At 38.0% G+C, this 18,910-nt stretch overlaps 1 protein-coding gene across 6 annotated transcripts in view; it reads right to left on the bottom strand.

Moving 5' to 3' along the window:
- Positions 1-18,910, bottom strand: part of TNNT1 (troponin T1, slow skeletal type) — a 392,580-nt gene that overhangs the window by 143,081 nt on the left and 230,589 nt on the right. For all 6 annotated transcript variants that reach the window (XM_044059733.1, XM_044059735.1, XM_044059737.1 and 3 more), the window contains one exon: positions 11,808-11,924. In XM_044059733.1, coding sequence (XP_043915668.1) covers positions 11,808-11,924 — 117 coding nt within the window. The remainder of the gene's footprint in view (positions 1-11,807; positions 11,925-18,910) is intronic.

Raw genomic sequence — 18,910 nt, 5'->3', positions numbered from 1 at the left:
TCAGACCACAGGACTGGTAAATCGGACAATGAGGCACAAACCAGGAGTTAAGAAGAATAATTTAATCCACAGAACAATAGACTGAGCGCTTTCTCCAGTAACACTGGCTTCATCAGAGTCAATGAAAGACACACCCAGTAACCTTCCTAAATACCATAGTGTTACAATCACTTAATTAATTAATTAACTAAAAAACTTCTTAATTTCTTATAATAAAAAATTAATTAACTTTAAAAATGCATAAAGATACATAAAAATGAAAATGTATATATAAACATATATATAGACACACTCCTACCTAGCCAGCAATATACTCCGTTATCATATAATTGTGCAAAATCTACCCAATTAGCATGTTGGAATATACTTATAAGTAAACTGCTTGTTATTTACACAGAATCTCAATTTCAAAACTGATATTATATTGAAATATTCTATGTACAGTATTTATAACAATTAATAACTATTAGTTAACCATTGTGTATGATACATGTTAGATATTAAACCCATTTGTATCAAATATGAACAGTGTAACAAACATTCTCTACTCAAATGAATTGTGCTTTATATTTTAACACGGGCTTCAACGAAATACATTCATTAAGCCCAGGAAACTTCGTGGCATTCAACCTTATTTGCCACTCAGTTTCACGTAGAGCTACAAAATTCTTGATGTCACAATCAGCATTTGATTTCACCCTATCCACTATAAAAAATAAAAACTTTTTAAATCCCTGACAGTTATTGGAATGTAAATATAGAGCATTGTGTTCATCCCTCCTTCTTATAGAACTACAGTGTTCACTTATTCTTTCTTTTAAACTTCTTGTCGTCATGCCCACGTAGAATGCCTCGCAGGTCATGCATGATGCTATGTATACACAATTTCTAGTGGTGCAATAACAAACCCCAGGACATGCAATGGTACGTTTGTATCCCGCTATACTCAGGTAAGTGCCCTCAGCGATGTACCTACATGATTTGCATCTACCACATTTGGTCATCTTAGATCTTACATCTCTACTACTATTCCTTTCTAATATATCTTTCAAGTTATTACCTCTTGCATATGTTATAACAGGGCGTGCACCCAATATTGCTTTCATATCCTGGTCCATAAAATAATCCCAAAGACCTCTAAGATTGGAACTCAAATCACATGCCTTCTCATTATACTTAAGTATAAATCTTGGAGTATCCTCTCCACTACTAGTACCAATCTGTACGTTCTCCTTATTCAATGCTTTTATCATTCCCCCTCCATTTCTCAAAATCGGTGCATATTTGTTTCTTCTCCCCCTATATATTTCCTTTTTAACCTTTGTCAGCAATTCAATAGGGTAACCCCTCTCAAGGAACATACCAATAAGTATGTAAATCTCAGCCCTAAAGGTATCTTCCTCACTAATGAGTCTAGATAACCGGACCATTTGGCCCTTCACCAGCCCCTTCCTTTGGTACAACGGATGGCAGCTTGAGAAGTGTAACATGGAATTAGCATAGGTCAATTTTCTATAAATAGTACTACTGAATTCTGTACCATTTTTCGTTATTCTAATGTCCAGATAGTTGGCTACATCTGGATCCCACTTATAAGTGAATTTAAGAAATTCTGATGTCCCATTCAGATATGCAACGAAGTCAATGGCACTTTGTTCGTCCCCTTTCCAAACAAAAAGCAGGTCATCCAAAAACCTATTGTATGAAAGGATGTTATCATAATAACTGGACCCAAGAATGTGTTCTTTTTCCCATGCTAATAATACTAAATTGGCAAACACGGGGGCACATCGTGCCCCCATTGCCACTCCTGTGGATTGCTGGTATGTTTCCCCTTCAAATAGAATAAAATTATTCTTTAATATTATCTCCATCAGGTCATAGCATAGTTCTAGCTTACCTCCATCAAAATTTGTACTAGTCCTCAAGCTGTCATAAAATAAATCAAGTCCTTGTTGATGTGGAATCACTGAGAATAGATTAATGACATCTATAGTCAAAAAACTAAGACTGTTCTTATCCACAAATTCTATCTCTTTTAACCTTTCAAGGCAGTGCCAAGAATCTTTAAGGATATGACCTGCATCCGTTAATGCTGTCTTGCATTGTTTGTCAACATACGCTGCTAGTGGTTCAGTCTTGGCCCCTCTAGCGGAGACTATGGGTCGAAATTGTAAATGTTCCGTTCCTTTGTGTACCTTAGGTATCCCATGAATCCTTGCTAACCTAGGATTTTTAACCATGAGGTAATCAAACTCAATCTCATTGATGGTCCCCTGATATAGTGCATCATGTAGAAATAAATCGATTTTATAATACGCTCTATTAATTTCATTAATGGTAACTCTCCTGTATGTGTCTTCTTCACATAAAATTCTCATCATCTGACAACTGTAGTCTACATTGCTCATTATGACCATCCCCCCACCCTTGTCAGGTTTCATAAACCTGTATTGATTGGATGTAACCAATTCATTGAGCAAACTTCTCTCAGTGTTGGTCAAATTATCATCTTGTCCACTGTTACGGGAACAAATTTTCCTAAATTTGTACTCCACCAGCTGCTCAAATGCATAAAGCTCATTGTTAGGGGGTGGCATAAATGTACTTTTTCTTTTCAATGTCCTACTTGCCTGTCTGTTGTTTTGTAAAAAATCCATTGACTGCCTTGTGTTGAAATAGATTTGTAAATTCAACTTTCTCATATATAGTTTCAAATTAACTAATAACTGTGTGACATCAAGATGAAAATTGGGTACAAATTTATTTCCCCTGCTGAATAAATCAAAATAAACCTCATTGATCACCAAATCTGTGTAATTATAAATAATGAATCCTTTTGCCTTAACAATTTCATGTTTCATCCCAGATGCGGATTCAACCAAATTGCTGAAAACTGTATCAGATATAATATTATTTCCACTACTCCCTAGGTTACTATTCTCACCTATATCCCAGCCATTTGTGGACAACTCATGTATTTCACTGATATTTCTTCCATTTTTATCCGTAGTATCCACCATGTTCGTGGCTAGTGACAACCCCTCATTGATTTCTACCCCCCTCCCCTTTTCCGAAAAAATTTTTTGGCATCCATCAACATCGTTCAATACATAATACAAATTATTTTCCATTTCACCTTCCTTATCCAAAGGTGTTTCAAACTCATACACATTTGCAAAAGTGGGTATAGTATGCACAATAACATTTTCTTTTTCACTATTATTACCAGTATTATCAGCATCACTACTGGAATATCTAGAAAAATTGCACTCAGAGTATAGTGTTTCAATATCATCACATATATTAAAATTAACACCAAAGTCCATATTCAAAACGCCTCCTGTTATTTTCTGCCTCTCCCTCTGGGGCTCGGATGCATTGTCCTGCCGTTCTGCGGTTCCCTGCTCTGAATCCTTTTGGACCATCGCAATGGTGCTGGTGGGTCTAAAAAAACCTCCCCCTCTTGCCCATTGTCAGTCATATTTTGTTGAAAATTGTTGGAACCCACCCTATGACTAATTCTTTTCATAGGGTGTGAAGCAAACCGCCCTGGTGGAAAAGCAGTCTTATTTTGATATTCAGCACTGTCTCTACTAAGTTTTTTGTTTTTCCGAACTATATTTTTTCTAACAAATGCATCTATGTTCTGAATCACCCTGTCATAGTGATTCTGATGTTGAAAAAATAAAAGATCCTTAGTAATACTGACATCAAGCTTAGAAATTTCTTCACGTAACTGCTTGATTTTGATCTCATTATTGCGTAAAATAATGTCAATAAGTTGCATACCTGTACGTTGAAAAAGTTCAATTAAATCATGGTGAGCATCCGTGTCAGGGTCTATTCCCATTGGAAGCTTCCAGACCCGTAAACCCTTTGGTATTTGTTGTAATTCCTTGGATTTCACCAAAAACGCGGTATCCAACTGGATAGCCCTATATTTTACACAAAGTTTTTCGTAGTTAAAAATTTGCTCCCTAAGCGTTAAAGCAGGTTGGTGCAAGTTGGTGTTTAGTCGCAGTGTATTCGTACCAAAGTTCCCATCAATATCCGGGGCCTCAAACCACGAAGAGAGGTCTCGCCGCTGAGTTGTTTCACTTAAAGGAACAGGGTTCTTAGTCACAGAAGTTAGCGTCACCTCCTTAGGTCTAACGCTTCCCACCGCTCCACTGTAAGTTTTGACAATGTTAGTTCTTTGCCCCGGTGTAATCTCATCGGGGGAGTGCAAAGTATACAATTCCACTTGAGAATCTGTAATGCTGTTGGTAGGTGTGTTGCTGTTGGTAGGTGTATTGCCATTAACACCTCTTTCCTTATTGTAAGCCTCGACCAGCTTACCAATAACCCCAGTAAGTTCTTTTAAGATGTTCTCCATACTCCGGTTTCACCTCGTCAAATTAGCCAACCACAGGGTCGCCACAGATAACTTCAAACGAACACCAGGCTCCAACACAGGAACTCACCAAGACAAAATGCAGTAAAATTCAGACCACAGGACTGGTAAATCGGACAATGAGGCACAAACCAGGAGTTAAGAAGAATAATTTAATCCACAGAACAATAGACTGAGCGCTTTCTCCAGTAACACTGGCTTCATCAGAGTCAATGAAAGACACACCCAGTAACCTTCCTAAATACCATAGTGTTACAATCACTTAATTAATTAATTAACTAAAAAACTTCTTAATTTCTTATAATAAAAAATTAATTAACTTTAAAAATGCATAAAGATACATAAAAATGAAAATGTATATATAAACATATATATAGACACACACCTACCTAGCCAGCAATATACTCCGTTATCATATAATTGTGCAAAATCTACCCAATTAGCATGTTGGAATATACTTATAAGTAAACTGCTTGTTATTTACACAGAATCTCAATTTCAAAACTGATATTATATTGAAATATTCTATGTACAGTATTTATAACAATTAATAACTATTAGTTAACCATTGTGTATGATACATGTTAGATATTAAACCCATTTGTATCAAATATGAACAGTGTAACAAACATTCTCTACTCAAATGAATTGTGCTTTATATTTTAACACGGGCTTCAACGAAATACATTCATTAAGCCCAGGAAACTTCGTGGCATTCAACCTTATTTGCCACTCAGTTTCACGTAGAGCTACAAAATTCTTGATGTCACAATCAGCATTTGATTTCACCCTATCCACTATAAAAAATAAAAACTTTTTAAATCCCTGACAGTTATTGGAATGTAAATATAGAGCATTGTGTTCATCCCTCCTTCTTATAGAACTACAGTGTTCACTTATTCTTTCTTTTAAACTTCTTGTCATCATGCCCACGTAGAATGCCTCGCAGGTCATGCATGATGCTATGTATACACAATTTCTAGTGGTACAATAACAAACCCCAGGACATGCAATGGTACGTTTGTATCCCGCTATACTCAGGTAAGTGCCCTCAGCGATGTACCTACATGATTTGCATCTACCACATTTGGTCATCTTAGATCTTACATCTCTACTACTATTCCTTTCTAATATATCTTTCAAGTTATTACCTCTTGCATATGTTATAACAGGGCGTGCACCCAATATTGCTTTCATATCCTGGTCCATAAAATAATCCCAAAGACCTCTAAGATTGGAACTCAAATCACATGCCTTCTCATTATACTTAAGTATAAATCTTGGAGTATCCTCTCCACTACTAGTACCAATCTGTACGTTCTCCTTATTCAATGCTTTTATCATTCCCCCTCCATTTCTCAAAATCGGTGCATATTTGTTTCTTCTCCCCCTATATATTTCCTTTTTAACCTTTGTCAGCAATTCAACAGGGTAACCCCTCTCAAGGAACATACCAATAAGTATGTAAATCTCAGCCCTAAAGGTATCTTCCTCACTAATGAGTCTAGATAACCGGACCATTTGGCCCTTCACCAGCCCCTTCCTTTGGTACAACGGATGGCAGCTTGAGAAGTGTAACATGGAATTAGCATAGGTCAATTTTCTATAAATAGTACTACTGAATTCTGTACCATTTTTCGTTATTCTAATGTCCAGATAGTTGGCTACATCTGGATCCCACTTATAAGTGAATTTAAGAAATTCTGATGTCCCATTCAGATATGCAACGAAGTCAATGGCACTTTGTTCGTCCCCTTTCCAAACAAAAAGCAGGTCATCCAAAAACCTATTGTATGAAAGGATGTTATCATAATAACTGGACCCAAGAATGTGTTCTTTTTCCCATGCTAATAATACTAAATTGGCAAACACGGGGGCACATCGTGCCCCCATTGCCACTCCTGTGGATTGCTGGTATGTTTCCCCTTCAAATAGAATAAAATTATTCTTTAATATTATCTCCATCAGGTCATAGCATAGTTCTAGCTTACCTCCATCAAAATTTGTACTAGTCCTCAAGCTGTCATAAAATAAATCAAGTCCTTGTTGATGTGGAATCACTGAGAATAGATTAATGACATCTATAGTCAAAAAACTAAGACTGTTCTTATCCACAAATTCTATCTCTTTTAACCTTTCAAGGCAGTGCCAAGAATCTTTAAGGATATGACCTGCATCCGTTAATGCTGTCTTGCATTGTTTGTCAACATACGCTGCTAGTGGTTCAGTCTTGGCCCCTCTAGCGGAGACTATGGGTCGAAATTGTAAATGTTCCGTTCCTTTGTGTACCTTAGGTATCCCATGAATCCTTGCTAACCTAGGATTTTTAACCATGAGGTAATCAAACTCAATCTCATTGATGGTCCCCTGATATAGTGCATCATGTAGAAATAAATCGATTTTATAATACGCTCTATTAATTTCATTAATGGTAACTCTCCTGTATGTGTCTTCTTCACATAAAATTCTCATCATCTGACAACTGTAGTCTACATTACTCATTATGACCATCCCCCCACCCTTGTCAGGTTTCATAAACCTGTATTGATTGGATGTAACCAATTCATTGAGCAAACTTCTCTCAGCGTTGGTCAAATTATCATCTTGTCCACTGTTACGGGAACAAATTTTCCTAAATTCGTACTCCACCAGCTGCTCAAATGCATAAAGCTCATTGTTAGGGGGTGGCATAAATGTACTTTTTCTTTTCAATGTCCTACTTGCCTGTCTGTTGTTTTGTAAAAAATCCATTGACTGCCTTGTGTTGAAATAGATTTGTAAATTCAACTTTCTCATATATAGTTTCAAATTAACTAATAACTGTGTGACATCAAGATGAAAATTGGGTACAAATGTATTTCCCCTGCTGAATAAATCAAAATAAACCTCATTGATCACCAGATCTGTGTAATTATAAATAATGAATCCTTTTGCCTTAACAATTTCATGTTTCATCCCAGATGCGGATTCAACCAAATTGCTGAAAACTGTATCAGATATAATATTATTTCCACTACTCCCTAGGTTACTATTCTCACCTATATCCCAGCCATTTGTGGACAACTCGTGTATTTCACTGATATTTCTTCCATTTTTATCCGTAGTATCCACCATGTTCGTGGCTAGTGACAACCCCTCATTGATTTCTACCCCCCTCCCCTTTTCCGAAAAAATTTTTTGGCATCCATCAACATCGTTCAATACATAATACAAATTATTTTCCATTTCACCTTCCTTATCCAAAGGTGTTTCAAACTCATACACATTTGCAAAAGTGGGTATAGTATGCACAATAACATTTTCTTTTTCACTATTATTACCAGTATTATCAGCATCACTACTGGAATATCTAGAAAAATTGCACTCAGAGTATAGTGTTTCAATATCATCACATATATTAAAATTAACACCAAAGTCCATATTCAAAACGCCTCCTGTTATTTTCTGCCTCTCCCTCTGTGGCTCGGATGCATTGTCCTGCCGTTCTGCGGTTCCCTGCTCTGAATCCTTTCGGACCGTCGCAATGGTGCTGGTGGGTCTAAAAAAACCTCCCCCTCTTGCCCATTGTCAGTCATATTTTGTTGAAAATTGTTGGAACCCACCCTATGACTAATTCTTTTCATAGGGTGTGAAGCAAACCGCCCTGGTGGAAAAGCAGTCTTATTTTGATATTCAGCACTGTCTCTACTAAGTTTTTTGTTTTTCCGAACTATATTTTTTCTAACAAATGCATCTATGTTCTGAATCACCCTGTCATAGTGATTCTGATGTTGAAAAAATAAAAGATCCTTAGTAATACTGACATCAAGCTTAGAAATTTCTTCACGTAACTGCTTGATTTTGATCTCATTATTGCGTAAAATAATGTCAATAAGTTGCATACCTGTACGTTGAAAAAGTTCAATTAAATCATGGTGAGCATCCGTGTCAGGGTCTATTCCCATTGGAAGCTTCCAGACCCGTAAACCCTTTGGTATTTGTTGTAATTCCTTGGATTTCACCAAAAACGCGGTATCCAACTGGATAGCCCTATATTTTACACAAAGTTTTTCGTAGTTAAAAATTTGCTCCCTAAGCGTTAAAGCAGGTTGGTGCAAGTTGGTGTTTAGTCGCAGTGTATTCGTACCAAAGTTCCCATCAATATCCGGGGCCTCAAACCACGAAGAGAGGTCTCGCCGCTGAGTTGTTTCACTTAATATATATATAAAATATGGGTGTACTTCATTTGATTGAAAACTCACTTCACTGAAAGTCAAATCAGTGAGACCACTTCACTGAAAACTCACTTGACTGAAATTCATTTTGTTGAAACTTATAAATGGCCTCTTCACCACTGTAGTGTGATCCTGGAGTTAGTATATAAAGTAAGGGTGGTTGTGGGGGGCACAAACCCCACACTGGGGGTGTGGGGGGCTATATTATTAACATTTTAAACTATACACAGTGATACTTACAAGTGTAATGAATAACTGTTTCCAGAAGAGAATATATAACCAACATATGTGGGGGGCTTCATCCCCCCACATCCCTCTTACTATATGTACTAACTCCAGAATCGAACTACAGTGGGGAAAAGGCCATATATAACTTTCAACAAAATGAATTTCAGTCAACTGAGTTTTAAGTGAAGTGAGCTTTCAGTGAAGTGGTCCTAGTAATTTCATTTTCAGTGAAGTGAGTTTTCAATCAAGCAAAGTACACCCTTAAAATATACATATATATATATATATATATATATATATATAGAGAGAGAGAGAGAGAGATTCATATATCTATATTGATTTATTTCTCTCTTTATATATATATATGTATATATATATATATATATATATATATATGTGTGTGTGTGTGTGTGTGTGTGTGTGTGTGTGTGTGTGTGTGTGTGTGTATTTATATATATATATATATATATATATATATATATATATATATATATATATGTGTGTGTGTGTGTGTGTGTGAATATATGCAATGTTATCTGACAATTTGTTACAGAATAATTTATCAGATGTATTTTAACTTAAAATTAAATTATCTAAAGATAAAGTTATCATTTAATTTGATGATGAGAGTGAATCACAAAGCAGTGAATACCTTTCTCCTACTGAAGAGCCCTATATCAGTAAGCCCTGGCCACAAAGTCCAGATCAAGCATCTCCTGAATAGTGACATTACTAGGCTTCACCCCTGGCGCCATCTTACTCATATGTGCTAGCCCTAACCGTAATTTTGCTCCAACCCCAATCCTACATATTACATTACTAAAAAACCTTCCCTAACAGTACTACTGCACAAGTCAAAAGGACAAACACACACAGCTTAAAACAGATACTTTAGTAAATGTTTCTCCTTACCTAGCCCTTACTCCAAGACTAACCTGCAAATACTCACAAATACATGCTATTACAACGTCATCTATCTTGCACATATAGGATAAAAATACTAAAATGTTTTTCAAGGTTGCAAGGCAACTTTTCTTCCACAAATCAATCTTTGATGAATAATATATTAGATAAAAGTGATTTATCCCATATAAAATATGTGTGTATATAATTCTGTTTGTAATGATCAGATGTAAAAAATGTTGACCACGAAATAGTTGAGCCAGAATGTTTCAATATAAGATTATTCATAGCACTATGACTATTTCTAAATCCTATAAAAATAAAACAAAATGCACCACAATAATACAATTCCATTAGCAAAAGTAGAAAACAAAATCCATTTTTTTGTTCCTGCCCTCCTTGACCCCCAGCAACTCTTCAGTGTCCTGTTTAGGTCATTCTTCCTCTCTTGCTAAAGCGTATTCCTACAAAAATCTAAGGCATCCTTAGAATCCAGAAACTCCTTTTGTTAGCATCATCCTATAAATAAATGCAGTGTATTGCAGTCTAAACCTAATCTCATGCACATGGCACTGTTTATAACTAGAAAGATAGTGTTTGTTTCTGTCATGTTGATACTGTGCAATCCTGCATGATGTATACCTGTTTGGGTCTCAACCAGCAAACCTTAATTGGTACTTGATCACTGAAAACACCCTTTCTTTAATGGCACATGATTTGAATCTGTCAGTAATTGGCCTTGCCCCCCCCCCCCCCAAGCAAAGGAAGTTCCCAGGATAAATACTCTGTGTATCTCTTCTAGCCATAATTCACTCTTCTCTCATTCAGACAATCTTGCCAGAAGCTGCTGCATGATTAAATACCAGTTCTGGCTCACAATCTGTTCTGGGACACCCACCATTCTGAATTTTTTTCCTCAAGGCTCAGTCTTCTGAATCTGTTTAGTTTTCATCAAGATTCTCTATTTTTTGTCTAAGCTAGCTACTTTCTTTTAGTCTATTTTTATTTATTTATGTAGTTTTTGTTTACTGGCTTTGTCTGACTGCATTAAGTCAAAAATCCCTTTTCAGTGGAGGCCCGGGTAGAAAACATTCTTGGCAAACTCCACATTCTGTTTCACTATTGCTGCAATGAAATTCAAGTGTCTTGACAGAGCCAAATCCACTTCCATCTCTTTGACCACTTGGTCATAAAATCATCCAGCTTTGAATTGACTTTCTTGCACCTCTGTAAGTAGCTTTTGCTAAAGCTGCAATCTTAGCATTTTCCTTTGCCACATCAGGGTTTAAGTGCTCACAATCACCAGGTCGCACCTCTGGCATTGCTATTAATTTCAAATTGACCACTGATCTCTACAAAAACACTTTCAGGACACCCTGCTTGGTGTACGTTTTCTTCTTTACCACCAAATGGGACATTCATAGCTACTACAGTTACTACCTCCTTTACTGAATAATAATTCACTCTTTACTGCACAATCTGCAACTTTTTCTCACTTTGAGGAAGGGCAGTCAGTAAGGATACTGTTTAATGCTACAGCACCATATTGGAATTCCCCATTTACGTATTATTAAGTCCAAGGTGCACAAGAAATGACTTAACAAAAGCATGTGAATTGCACAGGATCCTTTTTTATCCAGCTTTCATGAGAGGCATGTAGTGTGTCACAAGGACAGTAGGGAGGATAAGCCAGTGAAACTAACGCGTACCATTGAAATACCTTTTAGTCTCAGATTAAGTTGTAAACACTCACAAGTAGACAAGTCTGCACTATGTCAAGAGTACGTAAACAGTAAGACAGCATCTCAGAACTACAAAATGTCGCATCTTGTTGAAGATCGAACACATGACTGAAGCAATGCACCATTAAGGAGACATTTAATGTGAGTATCAAGAATAAACAGAACGTATGGGTCTTTTTGAGTTACAGTTATATTCTGTATTTTGTCTGCGCTCATTAATTAGTCACATATAAATTATTGTCTCACTAAAACTGAAGATATCATGCATCTGTTTGTCTTTTTGTTATATATATATATATGCTTTAAAATACCTATAATACCCACAATTCTCTCCTTTAAGAAGATGAGTTCCTCTTCCTCCTTCTTTCTCTGCTCAAAGTGAACATCAATCAATGTCTGTAACTCCAGGAAGTCTTTTTCCATTCGTTTCCTGTGGATGTCCTGTTAACAAACAAAAAAGGAAACAATGTCAAGAGTTAAGCAAGAGGGTTTTCTGTGTAGTATTGTACAGGGAATTAAATTCACACAAATAAAAATACAAATGTTTAATTTATATTTTCTTCACCCTTTGCTGTTCATGTTTTAAAAAATAAACTGAGAAAGTAGGTTGCAGTGAAAGTTGTTATTCTATTTGGGTCTGAAATTTATTTTGTCTTAAGCTGTGGAACCAAACTATTTTTTGACACAGAGATCGAAAACACTACTGTATGGGAGCACTCTTAGGGAGCAACTCAATATTATTAGGAAAAAGAACTCTAAATTAAAAATAATGCTATGGTGAAGGATCAGATAAAACAACTGATGATAATGAACATGGAATTCTGTATTTCTTAAAACACATACAGTTGATCAGGAAAATGTGATTCTTTATTTTTGTGTTCTGGCCAATGATTCTTGTGTTTTTCCTTTTTCTGTTTATTACACATGGCAACGTTGATGATTGCTCTACAGTAATTAAGTAAATAATTAAATGGTTCAGAAAAGTATCTTGGACAAGAACCAAGGAGCCTGTTATAGCAGTATGGATATCTCTCACATGTTGAACATAACAGGTGATCATTACTAAATGCAGCACATGGGTAGAGTCTAACATTACTTAATGTCCGCAATTCACTGTTCTGCCTAGTACTGGATAATAAATATATCAAATATAAACAAATCTAGGCAAGAACTCCACCAGTTTAATGGCCTATTTGTACCCAACACTCCTGCCCAACATTTCTGGAATCCTAAGTAATTCTCAAAGCTGTGATTAACAACCAGGCTATGTTGTATAGCCGGATAAAGTTCTGACCCTTCTCCAGATGTCTATTCTACGATTAGTACCGGGGAAGCTGGAAGAGGTAGATGGGGGTGGGAGTGAGTAACCATTGCTGACTTACCAAGTCTGAGGGAAGGGGGCAGTTAGACCTACTGTCCTGCTGACCCCAACATTAGTGTTGAGGAAGAGTAGGCAGTGTTATGGGTTGAGGTGTGGTACATCTGGTCATGTGTGCTAGTTTGCTGTTCTAGGCAACAGTGTCCATGGATGCTACAGCTGCTGTGGGGAGAGGGTTAAGTTGGGTGGGGGGGGGGCTCCTGACTGGCAGGGCAACCTTCTCACTAACACCCAAGTCTCACCTCCGAGGTGAATGAATGTGTTTTTTGTCATCCAGGTCAGGGGGTGAACAGACTGTAAGACTCTCTTCTTGCCTAGGAATGAATAGACCTACTTCTTGACCCATAGGAGAAACAATAGATCAAATGGGCAGGGGAGGCAAGTGGTACTAGCTACTGTGTTATAGTCCCCACAAAGAAACAAATAAATTAAAGTACATTCTTGTTTTTCTTTTTTTCAAAATGTCAGTGTTATTTTTTATTTATGTATTTAGCTTTGTTGCCTTACTAAAGCACGGAATTCTTTACATGCTACATGTGCATGCTTGGAGTTTCAAGCACTTCTGAATTTCAGAAAAAAAGAAAACAAAGAAAACAGAAATCAGCTTATTCCACTAAATGGGCTGTTTTTAAAATAACCCAGCATTATATGTGCAATCTAAAAGGAAACTAAGGCTATTCATACCTTTCATCCTCTTAGTGCAAGAAATCTGGACGAGTCCTAAAATAATAGGGAAATAAATGCCCAAAAAGAGGAACAGATTTTAAATATTGCTGTTATAAACTTAGAACGTTTCTAGAATAATAAGATGTGTGTTAATATGCATTTTCTGAAGGATATAAAGTCTGAAACTCAAACATATGTCATTTAGTGATTTCAGTCCTCAGTAATTAGCCGGAAAACCATACATTTTATGAGGAACAGACCAAAAATATGAGTCAAAAATCTTGACATTCTGTGAAAATCTGGACAGTTGAAAGGGATGTGGCTAGTATTTGGAGGTAGAAAACGCTTTTAAAAAGGGTCTCCCAAAGCTGCCAGAGATAGCATGATAGAGCCTTAGGTAGCCTGACTGAAAGGGGCAACTTACGTACTCGTATGTATATGTAGTACTATATGTGCCACTCACCCAGACTATAGGAATGTAAGTATTTTTAAGTGTGTGTGTGTGTGTGTGTGTGTGTGTGTGTGTGTGTGTGTGTGTGTGTGTGTGTGTGTGTGTGTGCCACTCATAGCCATCTATGATTTTGCCTCATATTTTGGTGTGTTCATTGTAAAGCCTGTGTTCTTTTCTGGCAAATTCATGAGGATTAAAGTCACTAAATAATGACAGACATTTGCGTTTCAGATTTAATTGCATTCAGAAAAAGCATGCTAATGAAATGCCTTTTAGTGTGGCCACTTTTTAAGTACATAAGGGCAATATCTGTCTGTGATTTTGATCCTTTGACCCTGTTTTTTCTCCTTGATGCTTGAACTAAGATGCTGTGATCGGGAGGAGTAGTCAGTGGGTTGCATACAGCAGTGAGCTCAGGAGACTCATTCATACGTGGCATTTATTTTGTGTTTGGTCATTCATTTGATCACAAAGTTTAAAAATGTAAAGTTACAGGCATATGAGTGGCTGTAATTGATGGCTGTGTGTGTATGTGTGTGTGTGTGTGTGTGTGTGTGTGTGTGTGTGTGTGTGAGTGTGTGTGTTTGCGGATGTGGTTGTGTAATATACGTATGCACATGTGGGGGCATATATGCTCTCAGCAGTCCCTTTTTTGCCTCATCATTTGGTCTGCTCCTCATAACATTTCTGTTTTTTGGCAAATTAACGAGGAGTGCAGTCACTTAATAATGACACATTTCAGTTTCAGACTTTATAATAGACTTCAGAAAAGGCACGCTAAAGCATATTCTGTTATTCTAGGAACTGTGTAAGTACACGAGGACAATATAAGTTCCTGATTTTGGTCTCTTGTCTCCCGTTATTTTCAGCTTCCTCATGGCTGTTGGTAAATGCAAAGACCTGATCCTGCTGTTATTTGTTCAAGTTCTGCAGTCTGATTCTGAGTCTGCACAACTAGTGTGCATTTGGGTGAAGTCAGCTGGAGTGCTTTACTTTAGCTATTTTAAGTGGCTACAACTGATGTTTGTTAGGGTTGTCTGTGATGAAAATAACTATGTGTGAGAAGAGGTGGAGTGTATTTAAAACTAGCAAGCTGGCCATAACTGCTTTTTTCACTTTTCATCACAAACATCAGCACTGTGCATGACAGCTGACTGACTGTGGTGCTCTTGGCAGGATGTGTGCAATAACAGCTGATCACTGGCACAGAAGGGGGGGGGGGGATAACATTGCTGTCTCACAGCATTTGTTTTTTTTTGTTACTTTATTTGTCATGATTCCTTCTTTGTGGAGTCTGCATGTACTAATTTTTGTCCAGCTGCTCTGGTATCTCCCAGACCTTCCTCTGTACATTATAGGGGTGTCACTATTTGTGCTTTTACTTTCATCCCTGTTTAACACCAGATGGGCACTCTGGAGGTAACTATCTTTTATGGGGGTGTAGGAAGAAGGTACTATTTCCAGACACGAATTGTATATCCTTGCAAGTATTTCTCATCTCATTTTATTGAGAACTACTATATTTTGTGAGCTTTGAGCATTAAACTCTAGGCACAGCTTAGTTTTCCTTGAAATAAAAAAAATAAGACTGGATTTCTTTTTTTTCTTATGATTCTTGTTCAGGCTATCATCGGATCAAAAGGTTGTAAAAAATTCAAGATCCAGTTCAGAGCATCTAGAATTGGGACCCCAGCATTGTTTATTTTTCTCCTCTGCACTTACTACAGAAGAGTTTTTGGCTAGTTAGGATGTGTTAAGAGGATGGACAAAAAAGCTAAAATGTAAGAAATATATGAAAAAACAAGAAGAAAATAATGCATCTGGATGCTATGGGGCTGGGAAGGGAAACAGGGAAGAAGCACTGGAGAGGTGCAGGAGTGATCATTTTGCAATAAGGGGGATCCTGGAGTCCTTTGCCTAGGACTCCATTTGACATAAGGCAGGCCTTGCTGATTGTAGCTGGTCATCTAAGGTGTATGCAGTCAGCAAAGTGTCCATAAACAGTGGGAAATGCAGCCATGTGCTGGATGAAGGTGAGTGATCCAGTCTGTTGCCTAATTACATGCAATGTTCACGATCATTGATATGCCACAATAGAGCCCCACTAGATTCCAGTTATCCCCATACATTCAGTTGCTTCCTGAAGCCCCCATTGGTTTGATCTCACCAGCCACTACTGCAAATAGGTGCAGGAAGGGGAATCACTGGGAATATTATGTGGGCAAAAAAGTAATAATAATAAAACAAATTGAATTTATTGGCCATATACTCTATGAGCCCAGTGGGACAAGCATATGCAATTTGTACTGACCTCAAAAAACTCTGTATGTCATAAGAAGTGTATAAATATGACCACTACTTAAGCGAGCTCATGTCTTCCTGTGTTTTGCATTTCTATTGAGATAAAAAGAAAATGCTACAACCTTACACCTCATATATTGATGGGAGCAATCCACAGTTATTTAACTGTAAGATACAAAGGTAAGACTTTTCTTTTTCTACTAAATCTATAGTTTTGTAGGCTGAATTAAAACAACAGATTATACCTTAGATCTATAGTGCTTTTTGAACTACTGTCATCAGCTTCTTCCTCACTTGCACCATATCAGGTTTTAGTGGTAGGCTATGAAAAGAGACTCTTGGAGTCCTTTACTCTTTCACTGAACAGCAATAATCAAGCCTTTGTCTTAAGATATCAGAAACTAAAGGATAACACAGCAAGAAATGTTGTTATTCTAGGGCACTGTGGATGTCCTGCAGAATCTATCCATTTCAGTGCTTTGTTGAATCCATGACACTTTTCAACCAGCAAGTTTGAAGTGACTTTTTGCATCGACTCCCTCACAGGAAGATCAGCAACCGTACAGTGAAGCATCCCCTTAGCTTGAGTTTGTTCTTTCTCAACCAAGCTTCAGAATCTACCAATTTGCACTGAAGATCATGAACCTGTTTTAAAGGAAAACTCCACCCTAGAACTAAAAAAAAATCTGTTTTTTTTTCATTCCCATCTTTGTTTCCTGACCACATCAAAATCATTCTAAGTGCTTAATTTGAAATTTTAGCCTGTTTTCCACAACATGGCTACCGATGGGGCTTGATGTATCAACATGATCTTGTTCTCCCGCAACATTTTCTCTTTCCTGTAATGATTTGTATGACTCATGCCAGACATAAGGAAGTTACTTTGAATTCCCATGCCTTTGACATATAATGGGATTTGTAAGGGTCACTGTTATTCTCTTAGGTTCATAGGTTCATAGGTTCATACTAGGCTATCTGCCCTAGGGCATTTATAAGCCTAGCCAGAGTGTGTTTGGCTTTCGCCACCCATTTTAAATTAATTTTGCTATGCCTTTTTTTGAGGTTAGTATACTGTGCTTCTGTCTAACAGTGACACAGAAGTGATAGCCGGGGTAAACCTACGATCCCCCATCCACTCATCAAGATTCCTCTTGAAGAGAGTCAATGTGGGACTCTGCTTAACCTGGACTGGGATTTTATTCCAGAGTGAAGGGAGCCACTGGGTTATGAATCTGTCCCTCCAGCATGTCCTATTTATTTCAGTGCTAAGGTTCAAGTCTCTCGAGCGCGTAGCTCGATGGGATTTGGATTTTCTGAGGTGCAGCATGTCCATTAATTCCGGGTTGGACATGGCTTTATACATCAGGCACAGATCGCCTCTGAGCAGGCGGTATGCCACTGAGTAGAGCTGGAGTTTCTTTAACCGGGCAGCATATGGCATCTGTTTGAGCCCTTTGATCCTCCTGGTGAGGTACTTTTGGGGTCTTTCCAGTTGCTGCAGGTGTCTGGTAAGGTACATCCCAAAAGGGGCATTGTACTCAATTATGGGCCTGATGAGGGATGAGTAAAGAGGCACGATGACCTCCCCTGATCTAGATGTGAATCCCTTCATGATTAGGTGGGCTATATAAAATGTTTTTCTAACCACTTTGGCCAAGTGGTTGTCAAATGAGAGATTGCTATCAACTTGGGTCCCCAGGTACCTAATGACTTCTTCTGTACTTAATGGATTACCACCTATGTGGTAATTTGTGGGCACTTTGTTTTTGCCAAAGGGGATGACAATACACTTTTTGGCGTTTAGCTTGAGGCCATGGCTCTGGTACCAGTTGTCTGTTTCTATGAGGCCCTTTTGGAGGATGCTTGTGTCGGCTGGAGAGTTGATTATGGCGCCCAGTTTGCAGTCATCTGTGAACTTGGTCAGCCACAGTCCTTCCGTGTTGGCCTGTACCACTGAGAAATATATACTGAACAAGAGAGGTCCCAGGACTGTGCCTTGTGGGACGCCACTTGTAACTGGTTTGGAGTCTGACATGGCTCCAGCAATTCTAACCATGTGGGTTCTGTCCTTGAGCCAGTTTGCAACCCATCTAGTGACATAGAGGTTTATATTTAAGCTGGTGAGCTTATCTATAATGCCCGAGTGGGGTATTGTATCGAAGGCTTTTGCGAGGTCCAGGTAGGCTGTGTGGACCACCTTCCCCTCGTCAATGGCCTTGGTGACTGTTTCAAAGAAATCAACCAGGTTTAAGAGGCAGGATCTGCCCTTAACAAAGCCAAACTGGGTAGGATCCAGTGTCTGTAGGTCCCCAATATCTTTATTTATGAGGTCCATGATGATCCTTTCCATAGCTTTGCAGACCAAGCTAGTCAGGCTTATGGGACGATAGTTTCCAGGATCCGTTGAGGCACCACCTTTGTGGAGAGGGACCACTGTTGCTGTATGCCACTCTTTGGGTACATATCCTTTAGTAAGGCTAAGATTGAACAGTAGTTTTATGTTTGGGTTTAGCTCTTCTTGGAGTTCATGTAGGATGCAGCCCGGGACACCATCTGGTCCCATTGATGCTGTGTTTTTTGCTTTGGAGAGGGCGTCTCTTACCTGAGCATCTGAGATGTCAGGGGGGCAGC

Source organism: Protopterus annectens, chromosome 17.part0 (genome assembly GCF_019279795.1).
Source record: "Protopterus annectens isolate FY-2018-M chromosome 17.part0, PAN1.0, whole genome shotgun sequence".
NCBI lineage: Eukaryota > Metazoa > Chordata > Ceratodontiformes > Protopteridae > Protopterus > Protopterus annectens.
This window is presented reverse-complemented; position numbering and strand designations above follow the sequence as displayed.